The sequence below is a fragment of the Oreochromis niloticus genome, linkage group LG8 (assembly GCF_001858045.2).
Source record: "Oreochromis niloticus isolate F11D_XX linkage group LG8, O_niloticus_UMD_NMBU, whole genome shotgun sequence".
Classification (NCBI taxonomy): Eukaryota; Metazoa; Chordata; class Actinopteri; order Cichliformes; family Cichlidae; genus Oreochromis; species Oreochromis niloticus.
The window spans coordinates 29,554,195-29,574,247 of record NC_031973.2 but is presented as its reverse complement, the minus strand read 5'-3'; the positions used below and the strand labels follow the sequence as shown (position 1 = coordinate 29,574,247).

At 40.0% G+C, this 20,053-nt stretch overlaps 2 protein-coding genes across 21 annotated transcripts in view; one reads left to right on the top strand and one right to left on the bottom strand.

The window, feature by feature from the left end:
* LOC100707149 (carbonic anhydrase-related protein 10) overlaps positions 1 to 20,053 on the bottom strand; it is a 1,009,504-nt gene that overhangs the window by 814,444 nt on the left and 175,007 nt on the right. The window lies entirely within an intron of this gene.
* rbfox3a (RNA binding fox-1 homolog 3a) overlaps positions 1 to 20,053 on the top strand; it is a 181,046-nt gene that overhangs the window by 147,633 nt on the left and 13,360 nt on the right. For 6 of the 18 annotated variants that reach the window (XR_003221465.1, XR_003221464.1, XM_013276814.3 and 3 more), the window contains 4 exons: positions 879 to 1,011; positions 2,424 to 2,463; positions 2,674 to 2,738; positions 12,246 to 12,324. Coding sequence is in view for 13 of the 18 variants with exons in the window: in XM_013276814.3 (XP_013132268.1) it covers positions 879 to 1,011; positions 2,424 to 2,463; positions 2,674 to 2,738; positions 12,246 to 12,324 (317 nt within the window). In the remaining 5 variants the exon portion in view is untranslated. Of the gene's footprint in view, positions 1 to 878; positions 1,012 to 2,423; positions 2,464 to 2,673; positions 2,739 to 3,004; positions 4,099 to 5,844; positions 8,857 to 8,970; positions 12,325 to 20,053 lie in introns of those variants that run through there. The other 12 variants (XM_019362255.2, XM_019362253.2, XM_019362254.2 and 9 more) reach the window with 5 other exon arrangements.

The following is a 20,053-nucleotide window of genomic DNA, read 5'->3' as shown; positions in this document are numbered from 1 at the left end:
TAAGTGGTACTGAAAGCAGCTGTACATAATGTTACATTTCTCCTTTTCTCTTTCCAGTGTAAGCACTCCTCACAAACACACATTCCTCTGCAGATGATCAGTTAGCTGTTTTACATCAACTCTTCCAAGAATGTTGTATATGTAATGATACATCTTTGAGATTCTTATAAGTAATGTTTTCTCTAATGGTTAAAACTTCATTTTTGAAGTAATTCAGAAAGTCTTTACTACTTAAGGTTATAGGAATACTTGATTCAACAAACCTCTAAGTCTTTGTTCTTATTTTCTTCAGTTAAGGATGAATAGTAAGATGTGTTAGCTTTATGAAAAGCTTTTTATAGAACAGCAAACTCTTTCTCTAGGCTAAATAAACATCTTTTAAATTAGTGAGATGCCATTTCCTTTTAATTAAAGCAGATAGCTCGCTTTAATTTCTGTGTTTGTGAGCTTTACCGGAGAGACAAGCACTTGTGATTTTTTGCTTTCTTTTGCAGAGGAGCCACAGTATCCAGGGTCGTACGCAGTGAGGAAGCAAAACTATAATAGAGATATTCAACCTTTCTGGAAGTAGACGTAGTAGCTGCTCTGTACTGTGTTGGCACATGGCATTCAAGAAATTAACAGCAGAAGAATTACACCCTTAAAAGTAGTTACAGCACTTTTCCAAAAAACATCTACTGTAATGACATTTGTTCCTCACTGTGTAACACTTTATGCTAAATTTAAATGTTATTGATCAGACAAAAGAAGGTTTTCAGGGAAAACGGTAAAATGTTCAAATTCTATGCCATATTTCAGATCAAGATCCAGGATGTAAGTAAAGTGGTTATATTTTCAGTGAAGCCAACTGAGTCTATGGTTTTATGTATCTTTGTCAGTGGCAGGTTTTCCATACCCCAGTGCAGGAGCAGCTGTTGCCTATAGAGGGGCTCATTTGAGAGGGAGGGGCCGCGCCATCTACAACACGTTCCGTGCTGCACCTCCGCCTCCACCTATCCCCACCTATGGAACGTGAGTTTTTGCTAACATACAAAGACATTGATATGATAACAGGTAGTGGAAAACAAAAACACCTTCTAATAGAGCAGAAAATTTCTAGACTGTTTTTGTGTGTTTCAAAAGAATGTTTTACACAGAATAAGTTAATAGTGTTAAATAAAGGAGTCGTAAGAAGAAATAAAGGTCAGGAAGTTTTGTATTTGACTCGGTCAGTGTCAATACTGGGAGCATAAGGCGATACCTAGACCATGTAGAGGTTCTACAGGTAATCCACTCCTTCAGGATGACACATCAATACATGGCATTGCCAGAAGGTTTGCTGTGTGTGTGGCCCGGTTTGCCATCCTTGGCATCTCTGTGGGGGGTGGTATGCTATGTTGGGCTGGGTACCTATGTTGTTTCCTATGTTGAGGTAAGGGGACTCTTCTTCATGTGTTGTCTCTTGGCTCTGGGTGGGAAGGGAATAAGAACCGATAGAGAGATCCTGCCAGTTCTTTCCAAGCTGGCTTTCTGGCTCCTCTTTTCCTTCTTTTCTCTTTTCCATGCATCGTGCTGGCTGCTGCAGTCCTGGGGTGTACTCCCTGCCTTCAGGTTGGCACCTTTTGCGGCTGGTCCTCTTGCGCCTTACGGGATGGGCCAAGGTGCCTGGGTTGTGCTGCGTTCTGGGCCCTTCTCTCTGGGTGCCCTTACCACATCTGTGGGGCCAGGATGTGTTGCTTGTGCTGCACTGCACAATGTCTTAAAGACATAAAGACCTGGATGGTCTTTATGTAAGACTGCTTTCCTCCATTCGTGCAACATCTCTAAAATTAGAAATATCCTGTCTCAGAGTGATGCTGAAAAACTAGTTCATGGATTTATTACTTCCAGGCTGGACTACTGTAATTCATTATTATCAGGATGTCCTAAAAACTCTCTGAAAAGCCTTCAGTTAATCTAAACCCTGTGATTGTTGTTGATGATGTGCATACATTTCTTCATCAAAGTTTAATCACAATTATGCATATTTGAAAGGTTCAGTGGACTTCATTGGCTTCCATCCTATTTGACTCCAGTAATCAACTTTGGGATGTATGAATATCTGCACAAATTATGTGAAGCAATCAGAAAGTGGAATCTCAAAAGAAGGCTCTTTGTAAGCCCATGCCACCAAAATGAGGCTGCTTAGAGCCCAACAGGAGGTCGTGTCCAGAACGGTGATCCTAATGAAGTCCTTGTGAGTATTGTTTGCTCAAGGAGAATATCAGGAAATTTAATTACCTTTAATGTCAGTGAACATTTACAAGATTTTGTCAGAAATGACAGATCATCTATGATGTCATTTAGTTGGGACATTTTTCAGTATGAAAAGCCCTGTCACCCTGTCAGTTCTGTATATTTCAATGTTAAATATATGCTTAATATCTGATATTCTATGTCAACAGCGTGGTCTACCAGGATGGATTTTATGGGGCAGAAATATATGTAAGTCAAAGCCCAATGATATGCATTTAAATTTCATTTTTGTGTAGTTGTTCGTTATGATCTATCAAAAATGCAAGATTGATTTTTGAGCATTTCTTCTAATAATGACCAACTGGCCAAGACAGTAGTCTGGGTTTGATGCTGAATTTTGAAGATAATCTCTTTTAATCTGTAATGAGAGTGTTTTGAAATTGTTCTGTTTCTCTTCAGGGAGGATATGCAGCCTACAGATATGCACAGCCAGCTGGTACTGCTGCAGCTGCTTATAGTGACAGGTACAATACTTTCTCTTCAATTTCTGAAGCCTTCTTGAAAAAATTTTCTCACAGTTAGAAAAACACTGGTAGAATCATCTTATCCTATTTCTTACTTTATCTGGTATGCTTTCATATCATCATTTGTATGCTCATATGAAAAAGAACATTTCATACAATTCCATAGAGTCCTGCAAAAAACTAAGCATAGCCCATGTTTCTTATGGTTATGGTTTTCTGTATGCCTTTATCTCTCTTTTACAACATTGCTTGCAACATTTCCACAGATCTCTTAAGATCCTGCCAGAGCAAAGACCAAACCGTCCAAGGTCTGGACTTGGACTGACTTTTGGCTCACAATCTTCAAGACTTTCTGAAATCTCATATACCGTACTTATTTGTTTATTGTTGTAGGATTTTTACCTTACAACATAAAGTGTGTCTCGGGAACTGTTGTTGTGATTTGGCAGTATATAAATAAAAGTGAATTGAACTGAAAATTAGATTACTCCTAATGTCTTACAGTTCAGGATCCTGTTTTTTTTCTCAGGTTTGATGATTCCTGTAGAACGTGAGTAGTGTTGTTTAATAATGGGGGTTTCCATACATGGTCGAAGCAAATAGTGCACTGTGCATGCAGTGGGAATGTCTATCACAGGACCGGGTTCCCAACCCTGAAGTCGAGCTGCTTGCATGTAATGTCGCCACTGTCATACACAGTAAAACCTATAAGGAATCATAAACCCAGCATCTTTACTAAACATCAAACATGATGTCAGAAGTTGTGGTTTGGTCATGTGCTAAAAAGCTGCCAACGAAGCGGTAAACGTTTTCTCAGCCCTTTAAAGACATAGCAAGCAAGCAGCTAGCGTTGTTCAGCTGTCATAGCAAAGGCTATTAAACATCAATGACCATGTGGAAGGATTCTGTAGACCAGAACCATTGATGTTTAATGGAAACATTGCCAAGAAGTGACACGTGTACGAGCAAGAATACGATATATTCATGGCCGCTTCTCATTCAGATAAGGATTCCCGAACTAGAGCGTTCATCCTACTAAACCTGGCTGGCTCCGAAGCATCCAGAGAGCATATGTCTGATTAGTGACCAGAGCAGAATCGAGAGAAGAGCCGGAATTCCTCAAACGTAAATTCTGTGAACTGTCCAATCATCAAACAAACATAACTGTGGAAAGACACAAGATTAACACCAGAAACCAACGACCAGATGAAACAATAGAGTCTTATGTCTTATGTGAGCCACTTAAAAAATAAGGCAGATAATTGTCTAAGGAGCTTGGAAAGAAAAGCGTCTGGACTTCTTTAAGTTGCTTGAAGACGTTTCACCTCTCATCCGAGAAGCTTCTTCAGTTCTAAGGGTCAAATGGTGGAGAGTCCCAGATTTAAACCCAGTGGGAGTATCCCCCCAAAGAGGGACAAAGGACCCCCTGATGATCCTCTACCTAATCACATGAGCCAAGGTGTGAAAGCGGGTGTGGGTCCCAATCAGCCAGGGTTTCGGGTGAGCTCATTGTGAAACCTGGCCCCACCTTGTCATGTGAATTCCTGAGGTCAGATGGCCCAGGATGTGAGTGGGCGTTAAGGCGTCTGGGAAGGGATCTCAAAACTGGATTATAGATGGCAGACAGTTGGTGTCGTAAACCACCGCCTCTGTTCAAAGATGGTTGCTCACAGTGGACGTAAATGGCTTCTTTCACTCCTCTTTCAAACCATCTGTCCTCTCTGTCCAAAATGTGAACGTTGGCATCCTCGAAAGAGTGACCTTTGTCCTTTAGATGCAGATGGACTGCTGAGTCTTGTCCCGTGGAGGTGGCTCTTCTAAGGCAGATAATTGCAGATTTGGCCATTTTAAAGACGAGCTCATCAGAGACTCGTTTGTGGACTAACTAGTGACAGCATGAGAAAGCAACTACTGCATGACAGTGACTTAACCTTAAGCAAAGCAATCGAAATGAGTTAAATATTCAAGCAGACTGATCAACATACAAAAGCTCCAGCAGCCCCAAAACAAACGACAGCAAAGGTGGATAGTTTCATCACAAAATAAGTGCAACACGATCAGAACAGAGTCCTGCACATGCAATCACTAACTGCAACAACTGTGGAGGTGGCCAGGAGAGATAAATGCCCAGCATATGGCCAGCAATGTCATAAATGCCAAAAATGGAATCACTTCCAGAAATGCTGCAAGTCATCACAAACAAGGGGATTTAAAAAGAGATCCATAAACGACGTTGAGATGCAAGCACCCAGCAGTGATGAGGAAATGTTCTTTGTGAATGGGGTCAATATAGACACTCTGAATCCCTGTTTTCTGCATAGGAATGACGTATTCACCACTGTGCATATCAGTGGAAAACCAATAGAGCTGTCGCCAAATGTAATGTCATGCCAGCCGACTTTTTTGCACAACTGAAACAAAACAGAAGACTCAGAAAACCAAACTGGTGGCATATAAAGGTGAGGAAATTCAAACAGCTGGCACAGCTACACTTTCATGCCACTCTGCAGGCAAGGAATACCCTCTGTAATTCTTTGTAGTGAAATGAGTCAACGACATAATCATTGGTGGAAGAGATATGAACAGAATCTCAGAAAGGAACTCGAGCGTGCGAGGGAAGTCAAACTGAGACTGAACCCCCTAAAGTCCAAATTCCAACTTAAAGAACTCTGTTATGTTGGACATGTATTCACAAGCAAGGGCCTCAAGCCTGATCCAGATAAGACCAAAGCAATTAATGAGATGTCCATACCAGAAATGTCACAGCCATCTAGTGTTTCTTAGGGATGATCAACTTTTTAGGAAAGTTCATTCCCAGAGTGACCTCTCAGCCCTATTTCATGAGCTAACACACAAAGACATTCAGTGGTGCTGGCTAAAGCAGCAACAAAATGCATTCAGTGCTTTAAAGAAGAGGCGGTCCATCGGCGATCGTGGCTCAAGAGTTGGGAGGTCGCCTTGTAATCGGAAGGTTGCCGGTTCGAGCCCCAGCTTGGACGGTCTCGGTCCAAGACACTTCACCCATTGCCTACTGGTGGTGGTCAGAGGGCCCGGTGGCGCCAGTGTCCGGCAGCCTCACCTCTGTCAGTGCGCCCCAGGGTGGCTGTGGCTACAATGTAGCTTGCCATCACCAGTGTGTGAATGGGTGGATGACTGGATGTGTCAAGTGCTTTGGGGTCCTTAGGGACTAGTAAAGCGCTATACAAATACAGGCCATTTACCACTCTCTACTATGATGTCCAGAAACCCGTCACACTTACATGTGATGCCTCACAGTACCGGCTTGGAGCTGCGTGCCTTCAGGAAGGTGCTCCGATCACCTACTCCTCTTGTACACAGACTGAGATCCGCACAGCAAGAAAGAGCTTCTTCCTGTTGTCTTTGCATGTTCCAAATTCAATGATTATATCTGTGGAAAGCAGATCCAGATCAAAACTTATCATCAGCCATTAGTCACAATCCCACATATTCTAAATAAAATGATGGTTTCTACAGCCGACCTTTACATAGAGGAAATGGAAACTAAAGCTCTTGGCTTTTTCCAAAGGATAGCACGCAGCCACTGGTACAGATATGTGGATGACACAGTCTGAATCAAAACCTTTCACCAAACATGTTAGCTCAGTGGACAGAAACATACAGTTCACCAAGGAAGATACAAAGGATAATAGTTTGCTGTTTCTGGACTGTGCTGTGCGCACTGAGGATGGAAACCTCGGCATTGAAGTTTACTGGAAACCCACACACAGACCAGTACCTTATTTGACTCCCACCACCATCTGGAACACAGATGCGGGGTGATCAAGGCCCTTGTGTGGAAATTTTAACACTAACCTGCAACACACCCAATGAGCATTTTGAAGAGGGTGTCTGACATTTGGCCACCGCCCTAACATCTTTACATACACAGACAAAGAACATTCCACAAACTCTTACATGTTGGGTTTCCGGTTCCACCCTCTCTCGCGATGGCCGCATAGAGACACCAGTCCTCCGATAAAGAAAGCAATATATCCTGCAAATTGAGATTCAAAACCTGCTCGATGGTAAAGACACTCCAAAAGCAGGATAGCAATGGAAACAAGGGGAAAAAGCAAGAAAAACCTAACGCAATTGAACGAAATGGATGATGACTCGCGGGGTCCGCTGGGCAGTGGCTATGCTAAGGATAACACGAGGCAGACACCCAGCGAACCCACTAGGGTAAATATGGAGATAATCTTGCAAGAAATTCAAGAATTCCGAAAGGAGAACAACACTCAGCTGGAAGACATAAAAGGCGAAATTCATAAGAGTAACAGGAGAATCGGAGAGGTGGAAAACCGCATTGAAGCTGCCGAAACCAGAGTTCAAATACTGAAACAGGTGTTGAAACACGTCAAAGCTCAAGCTCAACACAATGAGAAACTCGTGGACCAAGAGGGGAGAGCCAGGAGAGATAACTTAAGGATATATAATGTCCCAGAAAATGAAGAGGGGGATTTGATGATAAGTTTTGTGGAGAAACTCATCAGAGAAAACCTGGACATCCCACCGGGCACTGAGGTGCACATTGAAAGGGCACACAGAGCGCTTGCTCCCAAACCTGCCTCCTCTGAGCGACCCAGATCGATAGTGATCAAATTTCACCACTACAAAACAAAAGAGGATATTCTAAGTAAAGCGTGGATTAAGAAGGACATAGTGATAAAAAATCTGAGGATTTATTTCGACCATGATTATCCAACAGCGGTGCTGAATAAACGAAAAGAATACAACGAAGTGAAGTGGGCGCTGAAGGAGAATAAAATCCTGTGCCAGACACCGTATCCGGCCAGGCTCCGGGTTTTCTATGAGGAGGGGACAAGGTTTTACCACTCAGCTGAAGAGGCCACAAAAGATCTGAAGGACTGCGGATTCCCAGTCAAAGTCATCCCCCAAGCTCCAGGTCTACTGAAGGAAATCTCCCGAGTAAAAACAAAAATAATATTAGAAAAGGAAGCTGCAGGCAAAAGGTATGGATCTGTTTTCCACTCCGTTCCCTCCCCCTCACCCCTTGACCTTGCTAAAGCATTATAAGACGACCAAAATGTTTTTCTCTTTGCTCCCTTTCTGAGTAGAAAAAACCTTTACCTCGGAGGACATTTCCTTTCTTTTTTCTTTTATTAACATGAACAATTTTTTTCAATGGACTAAAACACCATGGAGGGCCCTTCCTTTGCAAAAGTGCAGAGGGGACCTCCCTCCAATGCCAGACAGTCCATCTGGCAAGCCAAAGGGACTGTTTATAAACACCCCTATTTTGGAAACCACTGTTTGGCAAATACATGTTCCCCAAAAGAGTTCTTGTTTCATTCTCCAAAGTTACTTTCCTTTAGTTAGTAGGGCACTGTTTCCAGAGAGGCTGAATGTAGCAGAGTCACTGTTTCTTGCTAGATATGGTACATGAAAGACTAAAAAATTTTTCCTTCAATGTCAATGGAATACTCAACCCTATCAAACGCTTTAAGATTTTATCTAAGATGAAAAAAGAGAGGGCTGATATTGTATATTTACAAGAGACGCATCTAGACAACACAGAACATAAAAAAATACAAAGGATGGGTTTCACTAAGGTGTTTTTCTCATCACATAAATCAAAGCACAAGAGGGGAGTTGCAATTTTGATATCTAACAGTGTTTCTTTTGAAAAAATGTATGAAGAGAAAGATGAGGAAGGTAGATATATTTTGGTCAGGGGAATGATAGAAGGATCTGTTTTCACCCTGATCAGTGTATATATTCCACCTGGTAGCACTTTTTCTTTTTACAAGAAAATAATAGAGTTGATGATTACTCAGTCTAAAGGATTCTTGGTCTGTGGAGGTGATCTGAATATACATTTAACCCCAAAACTTGATATATCAAAACAAACAGGCTCCAACAAAACAAGTGGTAAAAAAGTGAAAGAGCTGATGAAGGACATGGGTTTTATTGATATATGGAGGGAAATGGGTCAAAGAGGATCTTACAAAATGGAATCTATCCCATGTCTGAGCATAAGCTCTAGAATAGAAACCATCAAAATTAATGTTTTACCAAGATTTCTATATCTGTTTCAGACCCTCCCACTCCAGATTAATCAAAAAGACTTCATTGAATGGGATAAAACGATTTCTAGATTCATATGGCAAGGGAGACGACCCAGAATACGATACAAAACATTGCAACTGCGTAAAGAGAACGGCGGCTGGGGCCTACCATGTTTAAAAAAATACTATACTTCAGCAATGATTAGGGCCGTGTTGCACTGGTGCGATCCCTCATATATAGCAGCATGGAAGGAAATTGAAAGCAAAACAATATCCAATTTGCATATACAGGCAGTCCTAGCGGATAAAAATCTACAGGACTACATTTCCAAAATAAGAAATCCCTTGGTAAAGGCCACACTAGGGGTCTGGAAAATGGTGGTAAAAAAAAATTAGCTGGAGAAGGATATAAAAATATTAAAATGGTGTGCATACGATTTGGAATTTACACCAAATCAAATGGACCCTAGTTTTAAAAACTGGATAGATAAAGGAATTACATCGATATGTGGTATAGTAAAGGAGGATGAAATCATGAGTTTTCAAACTTTAAAGCAAATGTTTCATTTAGAAAACCAGGACCACTATAGATACCTGCAGTTAAGAAACTTCTACACCCGAAGCATCAAAAACCAAACACACACTACAGCGAGGCCAACTCTTATCCAACTCTTTGTAAATGCTTATAAGTCAGAAACTAAGAAAGGTAATCTCACAAATATACAAAAGTCTTCATGATCTCAGCAATTATTCAACAAAGTATATAAAAGAAAGATGGGAGAAAGAGGGAGGTCAGGCAATTACAGAAGAGGAATGGCAGAACATCTGTTCTTTTCATTGGAAGTACAAAATCACATGTATGGAAGGAATTCTGCTGGAAAAGTTTCGCTGGTTTTTTCATCACCCCAGCTATAAAGGCGCATTATGATGAAGGAAGTTGTGAATGTTGGAGGAACTATGGCTACGAAACAGCACACCACTACCATATATTTTTGGGATTGTAAGAATATTAAGAACTATTGGAGAGAAGTCCATAAAGTGCTGCAAAACATATTTGGTACATATTTACCCTTTGATTTTAAATCCATATTTTTGGGGTACATACCCTCAGACATAAAGGGTATAGATAAATACTTACCTGATGTGATGCTGGCTGCAAGTAAAAAGGCACTGACTAAAAGATGGCTGACACAGGATCCACCAACATTAAAGAGCTGGATTGATGTAACTTTTGAAATTTACAAGATGGAAAAGATTACATTTTTAGTGAATTTTGAGTATGAGAAATTTGTAAAACACTGGGGAAAATGGCTCCGCTATATGAGTCCTATAAGGCCAGATATCGCTGATATTCATCATTGAAGGAATGGTTGGGTAAATTTTTGTTTGCTTATTTTGTTTTTGATAATAACATGTACTAATGCTATGTCACCATCTGCTACTGAAAGTGTTGGCTTTTCAGTTGCCCCCTCTCTGGATGTATATAGTTACATACTATATCTGTCTGTACGTATGTTTCTTTGTTTGTGTGTTTTGTTTTGTTTTCTCTTCTTTTTCTTTATTTTTTTTCATACTTATGTGTAGAAAAAGAACTTGAAGTGATGGCGGTCATCCAGACTACTGTATATATGAGTCTAAGAACAAAGGAAGCCATCAAATACTGTACATTTCATTTTATTTTTTGCATAACTTCAATAAACAACTGAATTTTAAAAAAAAAACTCTTACATGTTGGCCCATCTTGGGGGGGCTTTACCTTCAGCCCCATCCTTAAAACCTCCCAATTATGACCTTGTTTTCTGCTTGGCCGTCACCTAAAGATTTGCATCCCTGATGTAAAAGAAACTCCAACCAGGGAAAAATGACAAACTGAACAACATCATCATTCCTTGTGTAAATGCTTTGTCAGAGAAACTCAGGTGAATTTGAGCATGAAATCCCAGTGCACCTCAGACTAAGCCACACCCTCAACCAAAACCGCCAAAATCATCTAAGCCACACAGTGTTTGCTGTGCAGTGCATCAAGAAGTGCTCAGACCTCTACACTGGAAAAATCAAAGGTCAAAAGTCACTCTTTCAAAGATGAAGCATGCAAGGTTTGAAAGAGGAGTAAAAGATCTACGTCCACTATGAACGCCCATCATTGAAAAGAAGGGGTGGTCTACAGCACCATCTATCAGCCACATATGGTGTAGTCTCAATGCAGTCTAAAGATTCCTTCTCAGGCATTTCAACCTCCACTCAAACCTTGACGCCTACCACCAGACCTCAATAGTTCACATGATTGGGTGGGGCAAGGTTTCACAATGGTTTCAACTGTAACTTGCAGCAATGGTAATGACCCACACCTTCTTTTCATTGGCTCATGTGATGACTTACCTGACTTAACCTTCACCTGGGGTTACATACCGGGGTTTTAGAAATGAAGAAGCCTCTTGGATGAGAGGTGAAAGAAATCCAGCTGGTATGTTCAAGCTCTGTAGATTACATGATCTTGATGACTGAGATGCTACACAGACATATTTCTGTAGCCTTTCTTCCCGTTCATGCTGGAGATCAAACAAATCCAATGCTGCCCTCATGTTTAAAACATCAGTTTTGAGAGAAGCGTAATTTTCATTACATGGCCTGCCAGCCTTTAGTGTGATTGATTAGTGAAAATGATTATAGATCTCAGTTAAAATAAGTGGCTCCAAGATATTCATGGTGGATGCTTATGACTCTCTGAGTATGATCAAATAAGTAGACTCAAAATAATTACTCTTTGACAGTTGAAGTTGAGAATGCTAACAATATTTTCTGACTGAATTCCCAATCAGAAAAGACTGGTACTGCTTTACATTCCTTCTGAGCTATTTTTCAAAGGTAGCGAGATACATACACAATATAACACCAGTGAGAATTGGAACTCCAGGTCTCACCTGGCCCAGCGAGTCGATTCAGCACTGCCTTAATGCAGCTAAGTGAAAGCTGCAAACCATTCCTTATTATTGCCATTGTAGACGGGTATTTATAAGGTCTAGCATTTTTCTTTGAGTACTTTAACTGAATACTCAAAAAACGTTTTAATAAGCACACACTTGCAGCGCTTCAGTCTATGACAAACTGTCGTGCACGCCATTCTATATTGAGGCTTGTGTCTTTGAGCTCAGGTACTTTGTCACATTTTAACAAACCAGGTGAAATAATCTTTGGTGTAAAGGCCACTGCATCAGAGCAACACTTTGACAGATGAGGGAGAATAACAAGCAAGCAAAGCACGTCCCAGGTGGTGGCGGGCATGAGAGTTGGGATAGAGTCCCAGCTAATATTGTTATTATCAAACTTTAATTTTTGTCTTTCACCTTCCATCTTTAAAATATGTTTATGATCTTTGTTTTGCAGCAGTTTCTTAAACGACTGTACATTTATACTGCATTTTAATAAAAGCTCATTCTTCCTACTTCCTTTTATGTAGTTACGGCAGAGTCTATGCAACCGCAGACCCCTATCACCACACGATTGGTCCTGCAGCCACATACAGTGTGGGCACTATGGTAAGTCTGCTCCCTGTTTCCTCACTGCTCATTACTGCCCCATACTAGAATATTACAGTAGACTGATGCAACATCCACACACTGTCTTTGAAATATACTGTATGACACACCAACCATACATATTATTGGAGATCGTTATATACACCTGTGAATATTTATATGAACAAATAAACCAGTACATCAATAGTTCACATGAAAGTTTAAGAGTTTCAGAAGCTCTCCAACAAAAGATTTTATTTTTACTGATTTCTTATTCTCTTGGAAGATCACATTTCAGAAAACCAGAAAGTTCAGCTTTGTTTGTTTTGGAGAAATCAGTTGTGTTTTATTTGAATGTATGTCACTTTCTTAGGTGAGAAAGTCTCATTGTCTTTAGTTAGCTTCTCTCAAACTTCAAAGATGAAAAAAAAGCAATGTAGAACAATCCAGAGAGCACCAGAAATTTCTCCTTTCTTTGTTTTGTGTCAGTCAGTATGAACTACGCAGCACACGCTTCAACACGAGAGAGAAAAGGAGGAGAATATGAAGCTGAATGTGAGCTTCTGTTAGCTGGAGGTGAACGTACTTTCTGGTGCTGCTCATAGATCAGACTTGACACTGAGTGCTGGTGCAGACAAAATCTAATACAGCAAACAAGATAATAAATCTAATATAGGAAATATTATATTCTAATGAATCCACTCATTATGTAGTGGTTTACACATAAAGAGGATCCTAATAAACAATGAGATCATTTTGACAAGCAAGTTTTTTTCTATTCTTTTAGAAAATTGTCATTTTTTGTAGGCAGGACTGGATTAGTAACTCTGTGTGTGGTTTACTACAGAGTCATGAGAGACATTTCATTCAAATCCAGCAAATGTTGAATTTAAATAACAGACGTGGCACAAGCAGTGAGGAAATCTTTCACAAGCTTGAAAACCCTGAACTGGAAATGTAAGAAGCTCTTTTACTTAGCTAGCCAAATCAAGTGTTTTACCTTTCTTTATTTACCATAATAATAATAATAATAATAATAATATATGTGTCACAGATTTTATATGTCAGTCTGAAACTGATGAAGGAGTAAGGATATACACTCTCTTCAGATGAAGCTGTGTGAAGTCTGACAAACAAGCTCCAACTAGAATAACACAGATCTCAAATACTGTCAGAAAAATAGAAATATGAGCTTCATTTCTGTTTCTGCTTCATCAGCTATAACCCAAGTTTAACAATGCTGTCATGCAGTAAGCTCTCTTAACCATACTGCTTTCTATCCACAAATATAGAATAAAATGATCTCTTGGATAAAGAATGGGTACACCACAGTGACAGCATTGAGATTTGTAGCATTGGCCAATATCAGATTCAGTTGTCTTTAGTCTTTATTCAGCTTTATGCAGGTGACTGACGTCCAGCTTGTTAATGGTGGTGTGAATCTCTTCATGAGATGAATTCTTCACATTGATATGTTTTGGATCTTTTTCAAACTTTTGACTGTTTATTTAGGTTGTTTTTTGTTTGTTTGCTTAACTGCATTGTAAGCACATCATATCGATCTTAATGTATGAAAAAAACCCCACAGATGTGATGAAAGTGGTTTTGAGCAGCATCACCTGGTAAATGTCCCTCCTGTCAGGTTGTTATCATTTTGTATCGAGCACTGAAGACGAGCCTCTGTGTTTGTTTGTTTGTCTACCAGTTGGATGATGTTTTATAAAGGGTTGTGAATACTCTGTTTGTTCGGCCATCTTGTTTGTTAGTGCTGGTGCATTTCATGTTTGCCTTCATTAGTCATTAATTACAAATATTCTTCAGTGCTCATCTTTTTGAAGACTACTCTTGTATGCACTGCAGATGGATGATGCATTCTTCTTTGTGACGTTTGCCTTTGTGTCCTGCATCAGCATATTTTAAACCTCTTATTAGACATGCACCAAGTCCGCCGACAAACACAGATAACCTGTAACAGTAGATTTAAACTAATAAGATGGTCAAAAAAAGCAGCTGAAGACATTTTTATACAAACGAGCTTTTGATTAATTTTTTCACTGTTTTATATTATTTTGTTTGTATTTCTGGTTTGATTGTGAGGCACTTTGTGATTTTTATCTGTGAAATGGCCTATATAAGTAAATTTTACTTACTTACTTACTCAAAAAATAACATTGGAAATCCATATTTTACAGTAAGGTAACATCAGTTTTGATTTATACATTGTTTCCTAACTCTATAACACAAATTATGACAAATAATCCAAATAAATGTGTCAAATTTATTAAAAAAAATATAAACAAGTGGGCCACAGATCAACTGGGAAAGAGCTAATGAGGGCACGTTTATGACATCATCAGCATATTTGACAGCTGTGTCCTTGCTGTTAAATTACAATAAAATTATAAATGAGTTTAAAGAAATAATTCTCTCACACTGTTATGAGCTCCCCCTCTAACTAAATCTACAGTGTTGTCAGTTTGTATGAATAGATCTGATCCAAACTATTGTTTTAAAGTGGGAAACATTTTCACAGTAAAAGAGAGCTGAGCCTACTGAACAAATGTCAATTCAACTCAATTCAGTTTTATTTATATAGCGCCAAATCACAACAAAAGTCGCCTCAAGGTGCTTTATATTGTACAGTAGATAGCACAATAATAAATACAGAGAAAAACCCAACAATCATATGACCCCCTATGAGCAAGCACTTTGGCGACAGTGGGAAGGAAAAACTCCCTTTTAACAGGAAGAAACCTCCAGCAGAAAAGACATGCTGTGGAAGAGAGACAGAGATTAATAACAGATATGATTCGATGCAGAGAGGTCTATTAACACATAGTGAGTGAGAAAGGTGACTGGAAAGGAAAAACTCAATGCATCATGGGAATCCCCGGCAGCCTACGTCTATTGCAGCATAACTAAGGGAGGATTCAGGGTCACCTGGTCCAGCCCTAACTATATGCTTTAGCAAAAAGGAAAGTTTGAAGCCTAATCTTGAAAGTAGAGATAGTGTCTGTCTCCTGAATCCAAACTGGAAGCTGGTTCCACAGAAGAGGGGCCTGAAAACTGAAGGCTCTGCCTCCCATTCTACTTTTAAATACTCTAGGAACAACAAGTAGGCCTGCAGTGTGAGAGCGAAGTGCTCTAATAGGGTGATATGGTACTACAAGGTCATTAAGATAAGATGGGGCCTGATTATTTAAGACCTTGTATGTGAGGAGCAGGATTTTGAATTCTGGATTTAACAGGAAGCCAATGAAGGGAAGCCAATACAGGAGAAATCTGCTCTCTCTTTCTAGTCCCTGTCAGGACTCTTGCTGCAGCATTTTGGATCAGCTGAAGGCTTTTCAGGGAGTTTTTAGGACATCCTGATAATAATGAATTACAGTAGTCCAGCCTGGAAGTAATAAATGCATGAACTAGTTTTTCAGCATCACTCTGAGACAGGATATTTCTAATTTTAGAGATGTTGCACAAATGGAAGAAAGCAGTCTTACATATTTGTTTAATATGTGCATTGAAGGACATGTCCTGGTCAAAAATGACTCCAAGGTTCCTCACAGCATTACTGGAGGCCGAGGTAATGCCATCCAGAGTAAGAATCTGCTTAGATACCATATTTCTAAGATTTTCAGGGCCGAGTACAATAACCTCAGTTTGATCTGAATTAAGAAGCAGAAAGTTAGCGGCCATCCAGGTCTTTATGTCTTTAAGACATTCCTGCAGTTTAACTAATTGGTGTGTGTTACCTGGCTTCATGGATAGATAGAGCTGCGTGTCATCTGCATAGCAGTGAAAATTTATGCTATGTCTTCTAATGATACTGCCTAGGGGAAGCATGTATAATGTAAACAGAATTGGTCCTAGCACTGAACCCTGTGGAACACCATAATTGACCTTAGTGGGTGAAGAGGACTCTCCATTTACATGTACAAACTGGAGTCTATTAGATAGATATGATACAAACCACTGCAGTGCAGTACCTGTAATACCTACAGCATGTTCTAATCGCTCTAATAGGATATTATGGTCAACAGTATCAAACGCTGCACTGAGGACTAGCAGGACAAGCACAGAGATGAGTCCACTGTCAGAGGCCATAAGAAGATCATTTGTAACCTTCACTAAAGCTGTTTCTGTGCTGTGATGAGCTCTGAAACCTGACTGAAACTCTTCAAATAAGCCATTCCTCTGCAGATGATCTGTTAGCTGTTTGACAACTACTCTTTCAAGGATGTTTGATATGAAAGGAAGGTTGGAGATTGGCCTATAATTAGCTAAGACAGCTGGGTCTAGAGATGCTTTTTAAGTAAAGGTTTAACTACAGCCAGCTTGAAGGCCTGTGGTACATAGCCGATTATTAGAGATAGGTTGATCATATTTAAGATTGAAGAATTAATGCAGTAATAGTTTTTGTGATATCATAGTTAAGTATTTTTTAAATATATGCTGTAAGTACTTTTTCACAAGACTCCAGGGCCTATAATACAAACCTCAGAGCCTATGACAAATGTTTACAGTTTTCTCGGTCGATTTGGTGCTTTTCTCACGTCACTATTAACATTTGCACAGCAGTTAGTGTATTTCTCTAAACAATTGGTGCAAACTGCAAAACCTAGTGGATAACCTGCAAAAGCAGGTCACTTGCTCAAAATCGATAATCCATTTCTGAAAAGCAAGTATTCATGTCAATGAAACTGCCAGTGTGACAAAATGAGAAGTCGTGACTCCATCTTAATGAACAAGACAGTCAAATGGCTTTGTCATGTTTTCATAATGACAGTGTACAGTATTCTCTCAGTGTTTTCCAATGCAAAAAGAGGTCAGAACTCGGTGACACCACCTGAAAATGCTCAAGACAGCACTATACACTTTTTGTACAGCCATTTACAGTAAAATCTACAGTAAAGTTAGACATTCCTGTAGTTAGGGAAGTAAGTGAGTACAAGACACTGAATATGTATGTTTCACATTTCTACTGTGTAGGCTGTTTGTAATTCTACAACATTGTGCCAAATAAAAATACTCTACAGTCACTTATTTAGAATAAACATAAGAAACACCCTTTCGGTCTGTGCACAAATGTGAACAATACAACAGTATAGGGGTGGGCGGTATAAACGGTATACAGTAGAAACGATATGAATTTGGCCAACGGTAGAGATTTTGACTATACTGCTCTACCGCGATAGCACATGTTGATGGTGTCATCAAGCTGCGCCTGTTTTGGTGGAAAGCATCGCAGCGGCTGCAAGCAACATCATCTGCAAATTATGCCGGGTGACAGTAATAGCAAAGAGACAAAGCACTTTTGGAATATGGGGAAAGCCAAAAACTGCGCTTCCTCCTCTTCCGTACCATTGATTCATTAATGCTACCACATTAAAATTTTACCACATGAAATCAGTTCGAGGTCAGTAAGCACAACCAGAATTCATACATAAGGCACACTGTCAATTTCTGAGAAAATTAAAGAATTTTAGGTGCGCCTTATAGTGTGTAAAATACGTTATACAGAAGAAAAGAATATATCGCGATAAATATCGTTACCGCACATGCTTCAAATTATACCGTGATATCGATTTTAGGCCATATCGCCCAGCCCTACAACAGTACATATTGTAACTGAACATATGTAAATCATTCTGGCACATCCAGATGTTCCTGTCTGTCTGGCCACATATTTTCATCTACATCACAACAGATATCATGCCTTCCAATGCAGCAAGGAAAGTATCTCCTGGAGTGGTGAATCCACCCTCTGCATGACTCTGCTGTGATGTCGTCACATGCTGCATCCGTGGCTGCTAGCAGGGCCATTTGCGCATGTGAAAGCATGTCATAAACCTTCCACCTCCAGGCAGAGAAAAACTCCTCTATAGGATTAAGGAATGGGGAGTAGGGAGAGAGATATTCAACCAGCATTCTGTCATGTGCTGCAAACCACTGTCTGAGCAGATGTGAGTGGTGAAAACAGACATTATCCCAAACAACAACATACTTGTTGAGTTGGCCTCTACCCCTGTCATTCTCAGGGATTTTGTCCCTGTGAAGAGTGTTTAAAAAAGTCAGGAGATATTGTGTATTGTATGGACCAAGAAGGGGAGTATGGGTGAGGATGCCATTGTCTGAGATGGCTGCACACATTGTAACATTCCCTCCGCACTGGCCTGGGACATCAGTGGTTGCTCTCTGTCCAATGCGATTTCTTCCACGCCTTCTGCCTTTGGCCAGACTGAAACCCGCCTCATCAACGTATATGAATGTGTGCAGTGGTTCCCTGGCTTCCAGCTCCAGTACACGCTTGAGAGAGAGAGAGAGAGAGAGAAATGTAACAACTTTTCCTGTGTAACATAATGCATTTTGTATTTTCTGTGAATACATATACAGAATTGCTATTCTACTCCATGAAACTGCACAAAGTAAAACAGTTTACAGTGCTGAACATTAGAGTATACATAGAAGACATGTTTTACCCGTACATACTGGTGACGGATCTCCTTCACTCTTTCACTGTTGGGTTCAAATGGCACTTTGTACAATTGTTTCCTGCACATTTCTTTTCTCTTGAGCACTCTGTCAATTGTTGTAATTGACACAGATCCAGTATTGCCAAATACATCGTTATCCTCTATGAGAGCGCTTTGAATTTCTTTCAACTTTATTGCATTGTTTGCAATCACCATTGCACAAATGGCTTCCTCTTGCTGCGGGGTAAAAAGGGGCCCTCTTCCACCTCTGCGAGGCTGTCTTTCAGTCCTTTGTGGTGCAGATTACAGTAAAATTACAGTAATGTACACTAAACATGAGATATTATGTCCAATACTATACATACCTCTTCTCCCTACGAAATGTTTGAATGATTGAATTCACAGTGGTTCTTCCAACATTTGGTTGCACCCTCCGACCAGCGCCATCCATTGTGAGGCCGTGATTGACAACATGGCCAACAAGTGTTGCCCTAATTTCATTAGGAATCTGCCTATTTATTTGGCGTCTTCTCCCTCTTCCCCTGTTTTGTCCCCCCCACATCCTCACCCCTCTTCCACGATGCTGACCTTCCATTTCTGTGTCACAGAATTGTAGAAATGGTACACACCATGTCCTGCTCGGTTCATATAGGCTTGCCAATTGAGGGTTCATGGGATTGATCCATGAGTGACTGTGAACAAGTGTCTTGTCATTGGTTACAACTAATTCTTCACACACCTCTTCGTCAGTGAAAGCTGAAGTTCACCTGAGAGAAATTGTTCAATTTCAGGGACATTTCAAGGAGAAAATAATTTAAAAAGGTATAAAATTTGCTTGACAGAATTTGAAAACTAATTCAACAATTTTGTATGTAATGACTCAAGCAATGAAATGAAGACTATTACTTTTATTGGGAATGACTATTCAGCATCCAAAAGTAGAGTTCATTTTGACTGACATGATAATGTTGTCGACAGCAGAGAATTGTATGAAAGCAACTGATACATGTCCAAGAGCATTTGCAATTTGTTCAGAAGGAGACATTGCTACTATGATGTGCACAAATGACTAAATGTTGTGGAGGTTGCACTAATGGTTTTGAGAATTTTCATTCTGATCTGAGAAAAGCACCAAAGCGACTGAGAAAAACTGTAATGTTTCATGGACTGTCTCAGCGTTTGCTTGCTACCATGGCACTAATTGATATTTTTGAGTTTACACAGCAAATCATGTTACAAACAGCAATAAATATATGAGGTATGACCATACAGTAATCATG